General features: G+C 37.8%; 1 protein-coding gene across 5 annotated transcripts in view; it reads right to left on the bottom strand.

The window, feature by feature from the left end:
- Nucleotides 1-1381: 1381 nt before the first annotated feature.
- The window catches only part of LOC131427768 (ATP-dependent Clp protease ATP-binding subunit clpX-like, mitochondrial), a 35776-nt gene continuing 17942 nt past the window's right edge, over nt 1382-19215 (bottom strand). For all 5 annotated transcript variants that reach the window (XM_058591233.1, XM_058591237.1, XM_058591235.1 and 2 more), the window contains exons 3-7: nt 3216-4188; nt 2861-3137; nt 2652-2801; nt 2369-2590; nt 1382-2302 (exon numbers count right to left, since the gene is read on the bottom strand). In XM_058591233.1, coding sequence (XP_058447216.1) covers nt 2087-2302; nt 2369-2590; nt 2652-2801; nt 2861-3137; nt 3216-4188 — 1838 coding nt within the window. In that variant the 3' untranslated portion in view covers nt 1382-2086. The remainder of the gene's footprint in view (nt 2303-2368; nt 2591-2651; nt 2802-2860; nt 3138-3215; nt 4189-19215) is intronic.

Below are 19215 nucleotides of genomic sequence, written 5' to 3' on the forward strand. Positions count from 1 at the left end.
CAAATTTGCTGCATTTGAAAGGAAACTGATATATCTACGCTTGTATTTATAGATACGAACGCTTATACCTTTAATGTACAAAGTTTGAACAATGTCAGAAATTATTTTTAATTCAAAATGTTTCTAGTTATAAAGCTTGCTTCAGATAGAATTGGAAGAAAGACAATTGTCTGTATTTAAGTTATTTATTATTGAATTCAAGATCTTTTTTATACGAATGTAGCGAATTCTTCATACTTTTAAGCAAAAATACGGGTAAAATTATTCGTCACTGTTTCGAGGGAATTCTCGATTTATTCATGTAACACGGCTCATTAGGCGGCGCACACCTTCTTTGTCCATCGTTTTAGCTATCTTATTCCACCAGGTCGTCATCTGATTTATGTCTTTAAAAACCTTTCCCTTTGCCTTGAGTCTCCTCTTCATGATTGCCCAGTATTTCTCAATAAGGCGGAACTGGGGGCAGTTGGGTGGGTTAAGGTTTTTCGGAACAAACTGGACCCCTTTCTCTGCATACCATTCTTGAACGACTTTGCTGTAATGACAGCTTGCCAAATCTGGCCAAAACATTACGGGATGGTCATGGGATCGAATGAACGGTAAAATTCGTTTTTGGAGACACTCTTTTTGGTATAGTTCCGATGTCATTGTCTTATTTGTAACGAAAACTTTCGTTTTTTGCCACAGCCACCCGTCGAACTTGGTCAGCACATGGTCATATAGTTTCCGAGCACGAATTTTGACCACACTATTCTGTTTTATGGTACGATTTGGCTGTTTGCTAGCTCGATACGACTTGATTCCTTCCCGGAGTCGAGTTCTCCTTACGGTACTATGGGCAGCACCGAATTTTCTGGCCAAATCACGGTCCGACAGATTAGGATTCCTCTTAATAGTCTTCAAAATCTTACCACGCAGTTTCCGGTCGACAGTTCCACTGCGACGATTGGCTTGAGGCTTCCGAATCGTCGTCAATGTTTCCTTATATCGTTTGATAACGCGCCATACGGTATTTCTGGGAAATTTCAGCTGTTTAGCAAGCCTAGATGCAGACAACAAGGGATTATCCAAATAATTTTCCTTTCTTTCGGCTTCCATGTTGATTGTTTACAAAGTACAGTCGATTTGCGGAATGTCAAAAATCATACGTGACGCTGACAAAATTCCCGACACGTGGGCGGCAAGAACTTCCAAATCCGTCCACCAGAAGCGCCACAATATGAGCAAAAGTTAGTTCCAATTCTAAATGAAGCAAGCTTTATGAACGATTAGAATGTGTCGATTTATAAATATATAGGTTTTCTCAAATTTTCTACAGACTGAGCGGTGTAACAATATATAGAAGGTATTCTCAAATTTTCTACAGACTGAGCGGAAAAGATTCGAAATATTTCGAATATATTGACCATTTCTGGGAAATTATTTTATCTACCACTAGCCTAACGTGTTCACTTTTGTCTGTCTGTGTTACGCAGTTTCGAAAGTTCATACCACTAGTAAATATTATTTACACTTTATACCTTCGTCGAGAAGTAGCTCGGGTTTCGTTTTTTTTCTTCTATGGTTAAGTAGAATAAGATAATGAGTTACATCCTCCTAGGAGACAACAAAATTACTTTAACGGATATGCCAATTCGAATCCAAGTAAATAACTCAATTTTTTTTTACTACATCTATCATCATTCCAGCAGTTTCAAGTAGAGATAACTACTTGATCCTAACGAGGATTCATCACATTTTATGCATAGGAGAATGAGGATCATCTACTTAAACTTTTCGCTCTCTTAAAAAGGAACCTGAACACCAGCTGCAACTCACATTATTAATATTTATAATTCGTTAAATTTAGCACAATTCGTCTTATATTTTTGTGGATGATATCTGACGAACCAGCAATCATCCGTATGTACATTTTTGCACTTTGTTTATAATATTTGTATGTCCCTTTTATACTGTGGAACAAGGCAAAACCAACATGCTGTCATCGCAAGCAGTAGGAAATATCAAAAGAACCCCTTCTTAAACTAATACTTCCTACCTGTGACCATGTAGTAGTTGCAACGGTTCATTATTATCACACGAGGACTCATTGTTTAACACGAAGTTTGGTGTTTTCCTCCTCCTCGGGTGCCTGAGATGTGTTGTTGTTGTTGGGCGTATTTGGGCCGCAATTTGCCGAATTGGAAGCATTTCGACGAATGTATGTCGGTTCGGTCTGCCCTCGAACGCAATCTTCGGTAATGTGAACGGTTTTGACGTCCGAACCGGGTACCTCGAACATCGGTTCCAATAGAAGCGTTTCCTAGAATAAAAAAAATGACGATGCTCGTTAGTTGGAACCGTCGGTGACCTACAATTCTCAGTTTACCATTATGGCTCGCAGACCACGGGCTCCAGTTTGCCTTTCCATGGCCAGTTGGGCGATCTGCTTGAGTGCATCTTCGGTGAATGTTAGTTCGACTTGATCCATACCCAGTAGGGCTTTGTACTGCGGAACCAGAGCATTGCGAGGCTCGGTCAGAATACGGACAAGCATATCCACGTCCAAACTATGGAACGGAACCAGAACCGGGAAGCGACCAACGAATTCCTTCAAATTGAAAAGTGAAAACAATCAGATTTACGTAGAAAATTATTGACATGAAGCTTACCGGAATCATTCCAAACTCCACTAAATCTTTTGCTTGAACTTTACGAAGATTTGCATCGCGCTCGACTTGATCGTTGTCCATTGGTGAAGCCGACGCTTGAGCTGCTCGTCGCCCTTCGGAAGAACTGGCTGGCATACCAAAACCTAAATACTAAATTCATACAACGTTAGTTACAATTTTGGTTACATTTCGTCCAATCCCTATTTTACCTTCTCGTTTAGTCTTCTCGCGATCAACCGATCAAGACCGGTGTATGCTCCGGATGCCACAAACAGAATATTAGTCGTATCAACCTGGACTGTTTCACCTCTCAACTTCCTTGGTGAATTACGTTCTGGCACATTAACGATGGTACCCTCTAGCATCTTCAGCATGCCCTGCTGGACACCTTCACCTCCTACGTCCCGCAGCTGATGGATTCCGGGTACGGCACCAATCTTGTCAACTTCATCCAAGAACACTATACCGGTTTGAGCTCGGTCAACACTATCGGAAGGAGAAACACGTGAGCGTCATATGAAACTAATAGAGCAGAACATTAATTTTTCGAGTGGTTTAATTTACCTATAGTTAGCATCCTGTAGCAGTTTTGCGATGACACTTTCTATGTCCTCACCCACGTAGCCGGCCTGCGTCAGCGTGGTACAATCACAGATAGCAAATGGAACATCCAAACACTTGGCAATCGTTTGCGCCAGTAGTGTTTTCCCCGATCCTGTAGGGCCTAACATAAGAATGTTGCTTTTTTCCAGTTTGAGCTCATGAGTTTTTTTCTCCAGCAGCTCAGAGCCCGGATGATGCGCTTGAGAGGCATTTGACGACGTTAATGGCGGCCGTGGAACTTCAGTTGGAGCAGAGCTCATCATCGTATGACCAATACCGGATATGTGAAGTAGGTCACCACTTCGTGACATAGAATCGATTTGTTGAGCCCCCGTTTGATTTCCGCCACTGGTCGGTGGTGGAAGATTATGATAGATTCGTTTGTAATGATTGTACACAGCCACGGATAACACTTTCTTGGCGAGTTCTTGGCCAACAACGTGTCGGTCAAGATATTCCATTATTTTTTTCGGCGGTGGCGGTGGTTTCCGTTGACCCTTGGTTTCCGTATCTTTCATGGTCTTTTTAGAATCAACCTCGCTCAGCACCACGAAAAAGTGATGACATTTTTCACATTTCACGAACCGGGTAGAGCTGACGAACGTTTCCACATGTGTGCAAGGGTCACCACACTTCGGACACGATAAAACATTCTTTTTGTTTGGAGGTTCTTTACCATTGCCATCTTTACCACTGCCACCGGAACTCGACGCAGATGAACCACTGCCACTACCGGAACCGCCGGTCGGCGGATTTGAGCCACTTTTCGACGATTTCTCACAGACAGTTGTAACATGAAAACGTCTCAGCTGTTGGTTGCTGTGTCCATGCTGTGGATGGGTGGTACTGTTGTTACTGCAGCATTTACTGTGATCGGAGAAGGCACAGTGACGCTGTTGGTCATGCTGTTGTGATGCAAGCAGACAGAGCAAACCTGAAATAAAAAATGGAAAAGAAAAATTATTTATTCATCTAATAGATACATATCATAACAAATTAGCTCTAATGATTGTTGCGATTGCTATTATCATGTTCATAGGTCCTGGCATTCTGCTTGGTACTTCGAAGAAATTTACTTTCGTCATTTGCTTATGCCATTCCAACTATCAAAAACAATTTTCTATTTTTTACTTGAACTCACAATAGCTTCTTTTGGCCATTCACTGCATAGAGCCTATGTCTATGACAGCAGATCAAAGTTCCCAACCTTCGGGGAGCCATTTGCACTTCAAAGCTTATATAGAAGAAATAAAAATGCTACCACCAGTTAACGGATTACGCAAATTTGCACCACTGCTAACGCAATTCCAGCTACTTACCAGAGTCAATGGGCTGCTGGCACTTGCTGCATTAAGATGTAGAGCGAGAAGCGAGACAGGGTATGACCCAAATTACCTGCAGTTTAACCTCTGTGTACAAAAACCAACCTTACCCTTGCAAGTGTGCGATTCGTAATAAAGAAAGATCATAGATCATACACTTTGATATTGTTACATGAAAAATGGATGGCATTATGGTTAAAGCTGAAGTCATTACTTCGCCAATTTCTCTTTTGTGCTGATCTTTTGAGCTTTAAGCCATCAACGATACGGACGATATTCGTTGAAAGTTTAAAACACATAAGAAACAAATTTATCTGGTAGGTATAAATACTAATTTTACTTAAATTCAACATGTCATGCAAAGTAACTGACGTTCCAAAATGCAACAGTTAAGTTTCCGCTATACTGCCCATACACGCATATCAGTTCCATATGGATTTTTTTTCATAAATTGTAAAAATAATTGGGGGTATATAGAAAATATTCGCATAACAGTCCCACTCTTTAAAAACACTTTGGGACTATATTAATCCGGTGGTGTATGAAAGCCGCAATAAAATTTAAATGTGTAGCATTTGACGAAAAGACACTCTTCATTTATTTTAATTTCACTTTTTTCCCTTTATAGGCTACTCTGGCCGATGGTGGGGGTTACAAGGCTCCACACTTTCCATACCACACGAACTAGGGTATTGTTTCGCAAGCAAACACAAGTAAGAAGTGTATCGAAAATAAGCTATCCACATACATTTGTGTTGTACGCATGTATTTGTGATGGTTTTTTATGCTCAGATCACAGCATGCTGTGCGTTTGGCTGTCAGCTTTCGTTTGTTTACTTGTTTGTGCGGTTTAAATTCTGCGTTTTCAAAATGTCGCGTATTGAAAAGGAAGTGAAAATTAAGGTTCTGGACACATGGCTAAGTGAGAAGGGTATTACTATGCGAAAATTGGCGAAGCGATTTGGAATTCATCATGCCAGTGTTAAAACCATCATTAATAAGTTCGGGGAACACTATTCTTTGGATGAGCTACCAGGAAGAGGCAGAAAACTCGGTTCTTCCAACCCGAAACTCGACCAGAAAGTGGTATCTCTAATCATGAAGAACAAATCAATGCCAATTCGTGATTTGGCCAAAAAAGCAGGAACGAATGATCCAGCGTATCAAGAGGCGAAATCATCTGAAGACCTACAAGAAGCAGAAAATCGCGAAACAAATTGTAGAACAGAAGAAGCGAGCTGCAACGAGGGCCCGGAAATTGTATTCGCGTCTTTTGCAGTATCCGGATGCATGCGTTTTGATGGACCAAGAGACTTATGTAAAGGAGGACTCAAAAACCCTTCCAGGTCCACATTACTTTACTGTCGTCGTTGGGAGGATGTGAGCGATGCGGACAGATCGATTCAAGTGGAGAAATTCGGTCGAAAGGTACTGGTATGACAAGCAATATGTTCCTGTGGTTTGAAGCCAACCATTTTTTACACTACCGGAACTATAGACGCAGAAATCTATCGATCTGAGTGTCTCCAGAAGAGATTGCTGCCTTTATATAAGAAGCATAGTACACCTTAACTGTTTTGGCCGGATTCAGCGTCGGCTCACTATGCCAAAACAACTCAAAATATCAATCCACCAAATTGCTCTCAGCTTCGACCCATCGAACGTTACTGGGCAACCGTGAAGAGGGTCTTCAAGATGACTGGTAAGGTAGCTGGGAACATGCAGGAGTTCAAAAAAAATTGGGCTCAAGCGTAGAAAAAAAAACGATTCAACACTTGTCCGGAACTTGATGAAAAGCGTACGATCAAAAGTTCAAAAATTCGTGAAGGAATAACTTAAATTTCATCCGGTTTTCATTATGCTCAAGTTTAACCTCGTACAATAGTTTGAAAAAAATATCGTTTTTTATCATAATTTGAAAGAAAAATTTGTGGACAGCTTATTTTCGATACACTCTTTAGTTTGGACTTAGCAACAAATATATCTTACAAATTGAAATAATTTCAAGCCATATTTAGAAAAAAAGTTTCCCGTTTTTGCATCAGCGCTCTAAATGACTATCTTACATTTTCAACACACTTTAGCATGTAGTTCCGGAACCGGAAGTTGGATCCAATTGCAACCTATTGGAAGTTGGATCCAATTGCAACCTATTATCTGATTAAATGAAGTGTGCTTGTTTTTGACGTTTTTGACAACTAAGAATCGGTATAGCCGAAGTAGGTTCGTAAGGGAAGCAACAAACATAACCTATACATTGAAATAGTTTTGATTCATATTCAGAAAATTTTTCCCCTTTTTTGCATCGTCGCACAGTGGTTCGAATCAATAAAAACGTGGACATAAATCAGTAGCTGTCAAACCGTTCTTTTAATGCATATAGTTGCTTTTAAGAAATTATTTACAAATATATACCGCGTAATTTGATTCTATCCCTAATTGTTCATGGCCTACTTTGACAAAAAATATAATCATAAGTTATTTTTCTGAAAGGATAGAAAATTTTTTTTCTTCTGCAAAGTTTTAGAACTATTGAAAATAATTTACTTGGTCAAATATACCAAAAATCTAGGTCGCGCCGTTTCGGATATACAGAGCGTTTTTATGGCAGCTCCCTTAAAATCAGTTTTTTATTCATAACTTGTATCGAGTTATTTTTTATGCATACTTTATTCGGAATAATAGAAGAAAATTAAAAATCCCCATATTTTTGTTTAGGGTAGTACATAGGTTTGTTGTTTCCTGGCAAAGTTATACAACATTTTACCTTTTTTTTACCTATGATAAAACCTTACACCGACGACACAACCTGCCACTCGTCTATCAAAACTGTATCGTAAATTTAACTACCCCTCAGTAACTGGAAATGTCAAATCGGAAACGCTAGTGAATTTTTTTAAACTGGCAGCACAAGTTGATATATGATTTTGAATAACAGTCACCATATCCTTGGTTACTGCATATCGAAGGCAAGATGAATGTAAACAAAATAAATTTCAGATCGGTTATTATATTACGGAACATTTTAATGGATTTACCTGACTCGAGCGGAATGTAAAAATTGAGGAGTATGAGTTATGTCTTTTATAAAGCCAAGTTCAAAATTCAGGTCTTGACTTGAAACCGTTGTGTGAGAAGGAAGACATGGAAATGACCGACAACGAGCTAGTGCTCTGCGGTACCTGCATAACATATGGTAAAATGATTTCATTGTGGAATTTCACTAGTAATCCTCGAATAGTGGCCAACAAGGTGAAATACTGTTTCTACTGCTGCGCAATCAACCGACACAAAACAATTTTGATACCGGCATATTACACCGAATCCTACTGCCCAGAAAAGCTAGCAGTTGAAGTGTACGGATGAATCGCTGGAAGCTGATCATTGTCCTTGTTCGTTGGTTTCATCCATAGTTTTGATTAAATTCCGAAAATCGAGTTCATTTAAATGCATTTCTGCTAAATTTGGACGAACTTGGACACTAATAGAACTATTCCACCGCTTTCAAAACATGCTTATTTGTTTTGGGGTTCCTTGGTAACTAGTCCATAGCAACTTAAACAGTGTTGCTCGAGAAGATTATTTTTATCATTTACAAGGGGTCGCTAGATTTGTGGTAACTGGCGGTGAATCGTTAGCGAACAGTTTTAATGCTGATTTTTCTTCGGAGTGCCTGGTCGTGTCGTCGCTTACACCGAAGCGAAATATGCAACTTTATGCAGCTGATTTTTACAAAATTTATAGGAAAAGATATGCTCAATACTATAAAAAAATCTAAGTGGAACTCGATGGAACTTTTTTTAGGCCTTTTCAAAGTTAGTTTTAGTTATTGAATTATGACAACCCCCTTAAAACTAGTTTTCTAATTCAAGTTATTTTTTTATACATACTTTGTTTTGAATAATTGTAGAAAATATAAAATCCCATAATTCTGCAAAAGGTAATGCATAGGTTTTTTTCTTTTCTGGAAGAGTTATACATCATTTTACCTATTTTTACATAGGAAACCTTGTACTGAAGCGAAATATGCAACTTAATGCAGCAAACTTTTACAATACTTGTAGGAAAATATATTCCCAATCCAATATATTTTCTAATGAGAATATCCTGACTACTATTCGTGTGACTCATTTTCACCCTGGCCATGCTCAAACCATGAATGGTTAAGAAACGGAGGGCGTCACGCGTCTGCTGCGTCTACTCACTTTTGCAGTGAGCGTAGAGATGGGCAATTCGCTCCTGACCTATTCCAGTGAATCGAATATTTAAAGTGAGCTGATAGCTCACAGCTCTTTTTAAAAGAACCGCTGCTCTCCAGTTCACCGCATTGGTAAGCAGGGATGCCAGGTTCACAGATTAATCTGTGGTAGGAAATATTGAGACTTTTTTTTTGCTTACCAAAATGATTCCGATCAGCTATTATGGAAACGGGGAAACGTGCACAGATTTTGCACAGACAGGTTTTTGGCTTGATCACAGATTCTTGAAAAAATGACCTGGCATACCTGCTGGTAAGGTGGAAACAAGCCACGAGCTGAACGGATCTTCGGCTCTTGAAGAGCGAGTTATAATGAAATGTGAAATGTGTGCATGAGCTTTTGTTCGTTCTTCCAAATGAGCATCTATCCTTCTTTAACAGATTGAATGAGCCATTGTCAATAAGAAATCTTACCTCTCATTCTCTCACTCAGTAGGCTAAGGTACATTAAGGGATGCCACTTTTGCAGATAATTCGCGGACAAGTTAGTTCGCATAGCATTGTTCTTTGTTCATCCATAATTTCGATCATGCATATGAAAGAGAAACGGAGTAAGAAAAACGGTGCTCAAAACAAACTTTCAGTTCCATCTAAATGAGCTGATGAGCTGATACATTGAATCGATTCCATTTAGTGAGCTGATCGGTTCGGAGCTGCTCAACGGTATGAGCAGTTGCGCACATCTCTAAGTGAGCGTCGCACAATCAACATATCGTCTTAAAAAACGCTTCGCGATAACTCAATTTATTTACACGTTTAAAAATGAAATCTCTTCGTAAAGGTTTGTACATTTACAATACTTTTTCATATTTTGTTTGGAATTTTGTTTTCAATGTTTAAAACTAACTTTGAAAAGGCATAAAAAATTGCATCGAGTTCCACTTAGATTTTTTCTAATATTGTTAATTGTCAAAAAGTAAACAAAAAATCACATCGATTTGCTTAAGTTGCACGTGCAAGCATGGACTTGTTTATGCGTGTTTACGCACACTTTGTAGTAGATACTTAGGTAATAGAGGTAAATTATACGTAGATAAAACCAAAAAAACTGTTTTTTAAATAAAGTTAATATATCTCAAAAAATATTTTTTTACATTATTTATATCTTCAGAAAAAATACTTCAAATTGTTTTTTTATTCAAAATGAGATAGAAAAAAAATTTATGAAAAAAAATTATTTTTATTCGAAACTAATGAAATGACCCGGCGTTGCTCGGAAATGTTTTGGGAAGAAAAGGCCGAACAAAATTCCCGAAGTTGTCCTACTTATGTCGTTTTCGTTTTTAAAATGCACTACACTGGTGTAGCGAAAGCTGCACTGAAACCGTTCGTTTTTGCCAAATGCACTACACCAGTGCTACACTTTTTCTGCACCGATACCACTGGTGTAGCACTCATCAAAAGTTTGGTGTAGCTCTGTGCAATGGAATCATGTATTGTAGTCAATGGTTACTGTTTATGTTGTCGTCATTTTTGTTCGTTTATTCATGCCTCAGTGTAGCACTGCACCGGTGTAGTGCAAATTAAAAACGAAAACGCCATTAGTGTAATAGCAGTTTTATGTTGTTATTCAATCAATTTTACCTTACACTTCCCATGTTTGGGGCACTTGCTGCACTCCCTCTCCCTTAAAATAACCTTCTAATCTACATTCACATAAATGTAGTATCTGTATTTGTCAAGATGCATCGTTTCTCGTAGAATCAATTTTATATTGAACTCCCCTTTCTTTAGTGAACTTACAACAGCTCTTCTCCATGATAACTCTTATGACCCCCTCTTAGTATTGTACGAAGTATCTGTGCACTTCAAAAAGTATCGATTCATTCATTCAAATTAACGATAGCAATACTATCTAGCATGATCTTGAAATTCTTGCCCTTCTCTTATTTTCAGGGTTTGGAGTATTCATTCACTGGTGAATGAATATATAGTTTCCATTGCATTGTGAGCGAACAATTCCACCGCTCACAAAGAGGACGCCTTTCCAGCCAAAAAGAACCACACAAACAAAACGCTAGTGGAAGCAAATATATTCCACATATGCACAAATGGTATAGTGTGCTGGTATTAGAGTCTTCATGAAGCACAGTAGCCGTGAATATAGTTTGCTCTCTCGTGGTCCTGAACGTCGTTCTTCTCACAAACACTTCATTGCAAGCTAACGATCTTCACGGGGCTAGTAAGTGATGAAGATTATATACTCAGTTTTCGCTAACAGGCTAATGACTGGCTCTCCGACGCGAACGGCTGTTAATGATGACTTTATGCCACGAAAACTGTTGCATATCACTTATTCAACTCGTGTCAAGTTAGTAGAGGGTAAGAATTCTTAGTTATACTTGAATATAATAAACAGAAGTAACAGGAGCGAAGCAATTCGCAATGGCGATCTGGTGATCTCATCAAATACTGCAAACAAACAAACGCTTCGTTTGCTGGCTGTTAGAGAGAAACTAGCTCCTGAACTCTTGTTACTTGTGTAAATCAAATTCCTGCTGAATAGTGTTTAATTGGGTTTAATCGTAGTAGTGCATGATAGGTAATCAACCAGTAGGATGAAAAATAAGTCTTTTAATCAGTATTTCGCATTGAACATTTTTTCATTGAATTTTCATTGTGTATTGCTATAAGCTTCGAGAGCTGTAAGAAACACATGTTACCATTACAGCAAAACCTTAACTCTAATAAACGCTGGAGCGGTGGCAGTGCACACCTGTATGTGCAATTCTGTATAAACAAATGTGAATCGCGTTCGGACCTCGAAGAAATATGCGACAGTTAAGAGCCAGTCATCAGTCTGCTAGCGAAAACTAAATATTCAATCTTCATCACTATCTTGCACCGTGAAGCTAATTTGCTTGCAGTGAATTATGGGGCTAGAGCTTCTCTCTTACCGAGAGAAGGAGAAACAGTAGTAGGGGTGAATATTGTTCGCTCTCTTCTATTCTCGTGCATGGACAGCCACTTCAATAAAGCAACAAGGCTCACGCTTCCTCAAAAGCGACATGGTTCATAAAGCAGGTATATTCATGAATATCATACACCGTGAAGCATGTATACTCATCTTCACTGCTTCATTCATCCAAACCCTGCTTATTTTATAAAAAATTCAAGATGAAAATTGATTTTCAAGAACCCCTTCTCCTAGTTTGAATCCGTCCCCCTATCTTGTTTGTACGACGAATAAGAAATTGTTACAATAAACCTTTGTCATGAATATCTAAGCTTGTCGTGACCACCTCTGAATAGTACCTGTGCCAAGTATGGTGATAATTTACTGAGTTGTTATGGAACTTTGCCCCCCCCCCCATTCCCCACCTTAAAATATCTAACCTAGTTAGGTTTGGTGAGTTTGAATTGTTTTGGAGTTACGTTCGATTGTATTAACAATTTGAACTATGCTCCCCCCTTGGATGAGACCCTTACTTTATCCACCCCCTCCCACTCCCTTCTTAAAAATGATCTTATGATCATCTGAAGTGCAAATAATATCTGTACTCAGCCAGAAGTATCGTTTTATGGAAAATTCTATAAACTTCACATTAAACTTCCTTTTTTAGAGGCACTCATTATATCCACCCCCACAAATATCCTTAAAACCATATTGGAGTTTTTCAAAATGTATGTATGGTTTTAAAAAGTATCAATTCTTTTTGAATTAGATAAATTTCGACATGGCCTCCTCAAATTAAGAACGCTTGCTACACACTCTCTCCCCTGAAAATGTCATAATGATCATCTCTGAAGAGCAAGAAGTACCTGTGCCAAGTTTTATAGCAATACGTTCAGTAGTTTTGGAGTTATGCCGTTAAAAACATTACACCCCCCTTTTTAAAGGTACATCCAACCTACGGAATGCAAAATATTACTATGGTTTTCAAAAAGTATCGATTCTGGTCAAATTAGATAAATTTGGTCATTAACCCCCTCCACCCTCTGTTAAATACCCTGGCTACGCTCCCCTGGTGAATGACTGATAGGTTAAAACCGGGCTATAATAAATAACTAACTAACTAACCCTTGCTACGCTCCCTCTCTCATAAAAATACACACATGACCATTTCTACAGAGCAATAAGTACCTGTATCCAGTTTGGTGGCAATCCGTTCAGTATTTTAGGAGTTATGCCGTTATAAACATTACACCCCCTTTAAAGGTACTTGCTACATCCACTCCGCATATAGTCACATTTAAGGTATTCAAAATGTATCTATGGTCTTCAAAAAGTATCGTATCTCGTCAAATCAGACACATTTTTTCATGATACCAACCCCCCCCCCCCCCCCCCCCTTTTAGGGAAACTTGCTACGCTCCTTCCTTCACAAAAGTACCCTTATGACCATCTCTTAAGAGCAATAAGTATCTGCATATATCTAATATATGCAGAATGTTTCTATGGTCTTAAAAAAGTATCGATTCTCGTCAAATTAGACAAATTTTTTCATGACCTCCCCCTGTTAAGAACACTTACTGCATATCCAAGGTATGCAAAATGGTTCTACGGTCTTCAAAACGTATCGATTCTTGTCAAGTTATATGAATTTTTCCATGACCTCCCCTTGTTTATGACACTTACTACGCTCCCTCCCATATACATATAGTCTCTAAACCATCTCTGAAATACAAGAAGTACCTGTGCCAAGTTTGGTTGCAATCCGTTCAGTAGTTCCGAAATTATCGCGTTACAAACATACAAACTTACATCCATTTATATATATATATATATATATATATATATATATATATATATATATATATATATATATATATATATATATATATATATATATATATATATATATATATATATATATATATATATATATATATATATATATATATATATATATATATATATATATATATATATATATATATATATATATATATATATATATATATATAGATTGGTACTACCCCTAACAAAAATTAAGGTGCCACTTTAAAAAGAAGCGTAATATAATCTTGTAAAACTTCTTCGAAGACACGTTAGCTCTTAAAAATCAGTGAAAGTCAGTACAGACTAGCACGAGTGTCTTTTTCCAGTTTTGGACCACTGTGCGTCGCTTTAAATGACAATTTGCTTTTTTAACACATTTCACCCTATAGCTCCGAAACCGAAAGTCGGATCGGAATTAAATTCAGTAGAGTTCTATGGGAAAGCCTAAGTTTGATCTCTGAGAAACTGCATATTGTTGTCACGTAAGCACACACACACATTTTGAGACTTCTAGACATCGGTTCAAAAGTTGGTTTTCACAGTGATTGCATACCGTTTCTATATAAGAAAGACAAAACTATTACTAATATACCATAATTACAAAAAACTTCTTCAAGAACTTTTTGTTGATTATTTGGGATTGAAGATAATTGAAATTGTACTTATGTCATCAAATGTAACCTAACTTGGAGGCGACATTGTTCGATACCGATTCTGCGATTCATGAATGTAAGTTACATTGCGAAATTGGACCATCAAACGCAATTATCTTCAAACGAAACGAAACCGTACAAGTCCAGTAGAAATAATCAAAATTCGAAACTCACTCCACTGCACTAATAGTTCCATGCATGGGTCAAACAAGACAATGAGTTCCGTGTGTTTCACCCATTGCAGGAGTCCAAAAGTAACCTGCATATCCTACGCACTGCTCCGGTGGCAAATCCATTCGGTATTCATCGCGTGTCGCACCAGCCGGTTGCCCATGAATGGAATCGCTTGTCTGTTGTCCGCGATGTAAACAAATACAATTGAACTGCCCGGTTAAACACCAACAACGCGTTCAAGACGCATGACCTCTTCCGATCGATGATTGGTTACGCCTACTTGATTATTGGCGGCACTGTGTTGTCACCTGTGCGTTTGATGATAGTTACTGTAAGTGATGACGTGCGAATATGGTTTTCGTTTCTTTTTTTTTTGCACTCCTGACTTTCGTCAAAGACATCATATTAACAAGATATCCAGCTCTCACATTTCCCGAACAAATCATTTGCAACATCCTTTTTTGCGAGCATGTCGCCCTCAGGCGAATCCGTATCGAATCTCGTACATAAAAATAAGGGAGAAAAATGTCGAATTCGTGCGCGCCAAAATAGCAGCACTGCGCATCCATATAATTGACATGATAGGTTGACTGTGATGCCGCGCGATGGCGTTGCTGAACTGAAGATTGATTTCGCTCCAAGCTGACAGGTTCTGCTTTCGTGCATCCATGACGGCATAAATTCGATGGAAATATTTTTGTTTTGTTTTTTTTTTTACAAATGACCTCTATGAGACAAATTTACTAAATTTTACTAAACATGGTGGAAAACTTTCCAAGACAATCAATGTGTCAACAGTATTTTCTTGAAGTGTTGTTATTAAATATAAAAATTCTCTCCGCTTCATGGATCAATAGGTCTGAGCTTCTAGTGCGGAGAATCGATAATCTTTGCCAGTGATTTGTTCATATTTCCATAGAGAACACCTGGTGCAAGTTTAATCAAAGTAGTCGAGGAGTGGTTCGGAAATAACAGTTTGCCCAATGCTCTAAACGAGGTCATTTCACCGAAAGTCGTTTCGTCGAAAGGGTTATTTCGAATACATCACATTAATTATTAGAACACTACAAATTCTGTCTATCCTGAATATTTATTTGTTTTTATATCCTGGGCATTTGATGTGGCGCAGCCAACCGAAGCCAAGATAGCCGTCGACCCGCCGTCGGAAGCGGCAGCCGCGCGCATACAAACCTGTAACCGCCTCGTTTGTCCAGTCTACTCAAAGCCAGGTTAGGTTTTAGGTGCTTTAGTTAGGTCCGAACGAGCGGTAGCGAAGTCGGATAGCAACGAACAAAAACGATGTGTCGAAATTGGGATTAAACACAGGGAAATGAATTTATCCATTATTTTAAATATGATATATTTCAGAAGTGTGATTATAGCTCAACAAAACGGGCGTAAACACTATCATCTCTCATTCGTCATTATCTTGAATAAAATCCAATTACGATATAAAGACAACTGAAGAAATCACCGAAATTATCCTTTCGACGGAATGACCCTTTCAGTGAAATGACTCCTTCGGCAGTATGGTTTTCGGCGAAATGGCTTCCGAACGAACCATCAAACGTAGTTGCCTGATGGTTTCCGTGTTTTCGTCACAAGACATACTGCCCATATTAGTATATCAGTTCCATATGAAAAATCGGCATGATGTGGAAAAGAAAATTCAAATTTATTGCCAAAGTTTTAGAGTTATTGATACTATTGCACGAAATATTGGAAATAAACCATTAGCATTTAAATATTAAATTAATGAGATTTGTACTAAATAGGACTGATATGCAAATACTTTGTATATGGAACAGACAAGAGTTGTACATATTTTTCTGAACAATTTCACAGTTTTTGTAGCAATTTCTTAAAGTATATTTATCCATCAAGCTACTGGCAAAAAATGGTGTAAATCGACATGGAACTGCCATGCGCGCATGATAAGTAGCAAAGACGTTGATGAAATTTGTTGATATAGTAACAAAATATTAAAAAGAGAACGCATGAATGGGCGACAGTGCAGGATCCTCTGAGCTAGAAATCTACCATTTGCGTCAATTCTAAGCGGGAAATGAAGAAGTTATGAATGTATTAACGTTGATAATTTTACTTTCGATAGTTTATCAACAACGTAAATAAGAATAAAAATTAAAATTTTTGAACTGTAAGACGAATCAAAGATAGAAATTGTATGAAACCTTAAAATTATTCCTTTCAATCTAAACGTGTGACAATCGATTAAGCATTCCATGAGATGTAGAAGTGAGTTCCTCTTTAAAGTTTTGGTCATCCAGAAACGGTATTCAGAGACCAGCATACATCAAAATCGTATGTCCATGAATTAGTATGACGAATAAATTGCACTGATGTTTTGAGCCCAACTTTGAAGAGTTTTTGATATCGTCATTTTCTATGACGGTTTGAATTATAAAAACTCATCACCCTGTAATTGTGTGCTTAATTGGTCATTAGATTCGAGATTTTTGATAATCAGCCTTTTTAGAGAAATCGTACTGCATTTCACAAAAACTTTTTTGGGTACCTTCCGGGATCGAAAACCGAATACCAGTAAAACTGAAATAAGTTTATTTTTTCGTCGACTCTCAAAATCTGTGAACCCGATAAACCCTATAAATTTATGTAAAATTTTTACACTAATCAACCTGTATCTTCTGAACAGGAAGTCGGATATGATTAAAAAAAAGCAGTTTTTATTTGAATGTTAAATGGACTAAATCGGTTTAGCTAGTTCGAGGTCCGAGCAAAATGAGTGACATTGTTTTAATTTCATTACACATATCTTCCTGTTGTTCCGGATCCAGAAGTCAGATCCAAATGATATTCAGAAACCTTCTATAGGATCATAGGACTGTTCATATGAGTCTAAATTTGTAGAAATCAATTAAGCCATCCCCGAAAAAAATGAATGAAATTATCCAACGAGAGGGCGGCAAATCGGTCAATGTCTAATTTCGCCCCGGACGCCAAATTTCCTCGGTACGCCACTGTATGGGTGTAAGAAGTTGTGTTCTTCCAGCAATTATTGTTGCAAGCAGTATAAATCAATAAAAAGAAATTGTTTGTCGATATCGTTATCTCCATTAAAAATGAACGGATTTTAACAATCTATGGCTTGGTGGATAGCTATTACGGTGTGGAATATAAGTCACAAAACATATTCTGTTTTCAAGGTCAATTGTGACAGATATTGTCAAAAAACTGAAAATTTTGACATAAAACTTCTTATAATTTAAAAAGCAAACATCCGATCTCAAAACCATACAATAGCGTTCAAGGTAACGGGAAGACCTTTCATTTGCGACTGGTTGGATCAAAACACACACACACACACACACACACACACACACACACACACACACACACACACACACACACACACACACACACACACACACACACACACACACTCCGGGCCTCGGAAAAGTTTTCTAACGTTTGAGCGAATTCTATACCTATTTTTTATTTATATAAAAAAAGGTAAAAATCCAATAAAACATTTTCCATGGAACATTCGACTAAACCCTTAATTGCGCACGGTTGATTTTTTTGTTTCTATATAATTGCGTGAAACGCGTATAAACGAAGTTTGAAAGTCCCCGGTATGCTATTTTAAAGCAACAATGAGCAGTCAAGGATTATTTTAAAATTCAACTTGTTCGAAAATAAATAAGAAATTTGCAGTTTTACATTTCCTGTCAATTTTTTCCTCACGACTTTTATACACAACATTGAATGACCACCATTTATATGGCGCAGAATTATAACATTTTAAAATATTCATCAAAAAAATTTTAAACTAGCAAGGAATCCAAAGGAATTCTTACTGCGTTAAAGAATTAATAAAATTAAATAACTATTGAACTAAAATATATCTGCACTTTGTTCAAAGTATAGGATTGCGTCGGAGTACCATTTCTTGAAACTTTGTTGAAGTTTCAAACCGGTAGCTCAACCGTAGCCTTCTATAACCAATAGCTAATCTACATTAAAGGACCTGCTTAGCAATGAATCAAAGTAAAAACAAAATAATGCACTCGATCAACAGGAAGATTTAAAATTCCTTCTGCAACTGCATCCATGACATGCACGTGCTCGTCTTTTATTTCGATTATCACTGTTGCATACATACTGCATTCATCGCGTAGACAATGTCGACCGGTTATCCGCCATACGCTGAAAACCAGTTTTCGTCCCGGGAGCTGACGACATTGACCCAATTCATAGGTACGCTTTATCATCACTCAAAGTAACAAAGGAGCAGTTCAGGGATGCCGACATGCTGATCGAAAAAAAAATATAAATGCAGTATATAACGATTTATGTGGTTCGCGTATTAACACGATCTCAGCAGAAATTCCGGTGCACGAAATGAATTTTTTTTCTAAAATTTGCAAAACTCCACACAGCCGGCTCTCGGGGGTGCTGCCACTCATTAATTTATACTACAGGGTCTCCCACGAAAAAATTCGAATTTAAAAATGCAATAAAGAAAACGGCTTGATAGATTTCAATGATTATACATTGTTTGAAAAATGTTTGGTTTCAATAGGACGGCGCTACATGCCACACAGCCAACGGAACAATCGATGTTCTGCCTACAATCTTTGAAAATCGAACAATCAGCAGAAATGGTGATGTGAATTGGTCTCCCAGAAGCTGCGATTGGCTACTGCCAAGCCAGCCGTGGGTGTCATTTGAAAGAAAATAATTTTTCATAAATATACTTCATGAATCAACCTATCAAATAAATGTTTAATTATTGAAATCTATCAAACCGTTTTGTTATTGCATTTTAAGATTTGAAATATTTCGTGGG

This window comes from Malaya genurostris, chromosome 2, assembly GCF_030247185.1.
Source record: "Malaya genurostris strain Urasoe2022 chromosome 2, Malgen_1.1, whole genome shotgun sequence".
NCBI lineage: Eukaryota > Metazoa > Arthropoda > Insecta > Diptera > Culicidae > Malaya > Malaya genurostris.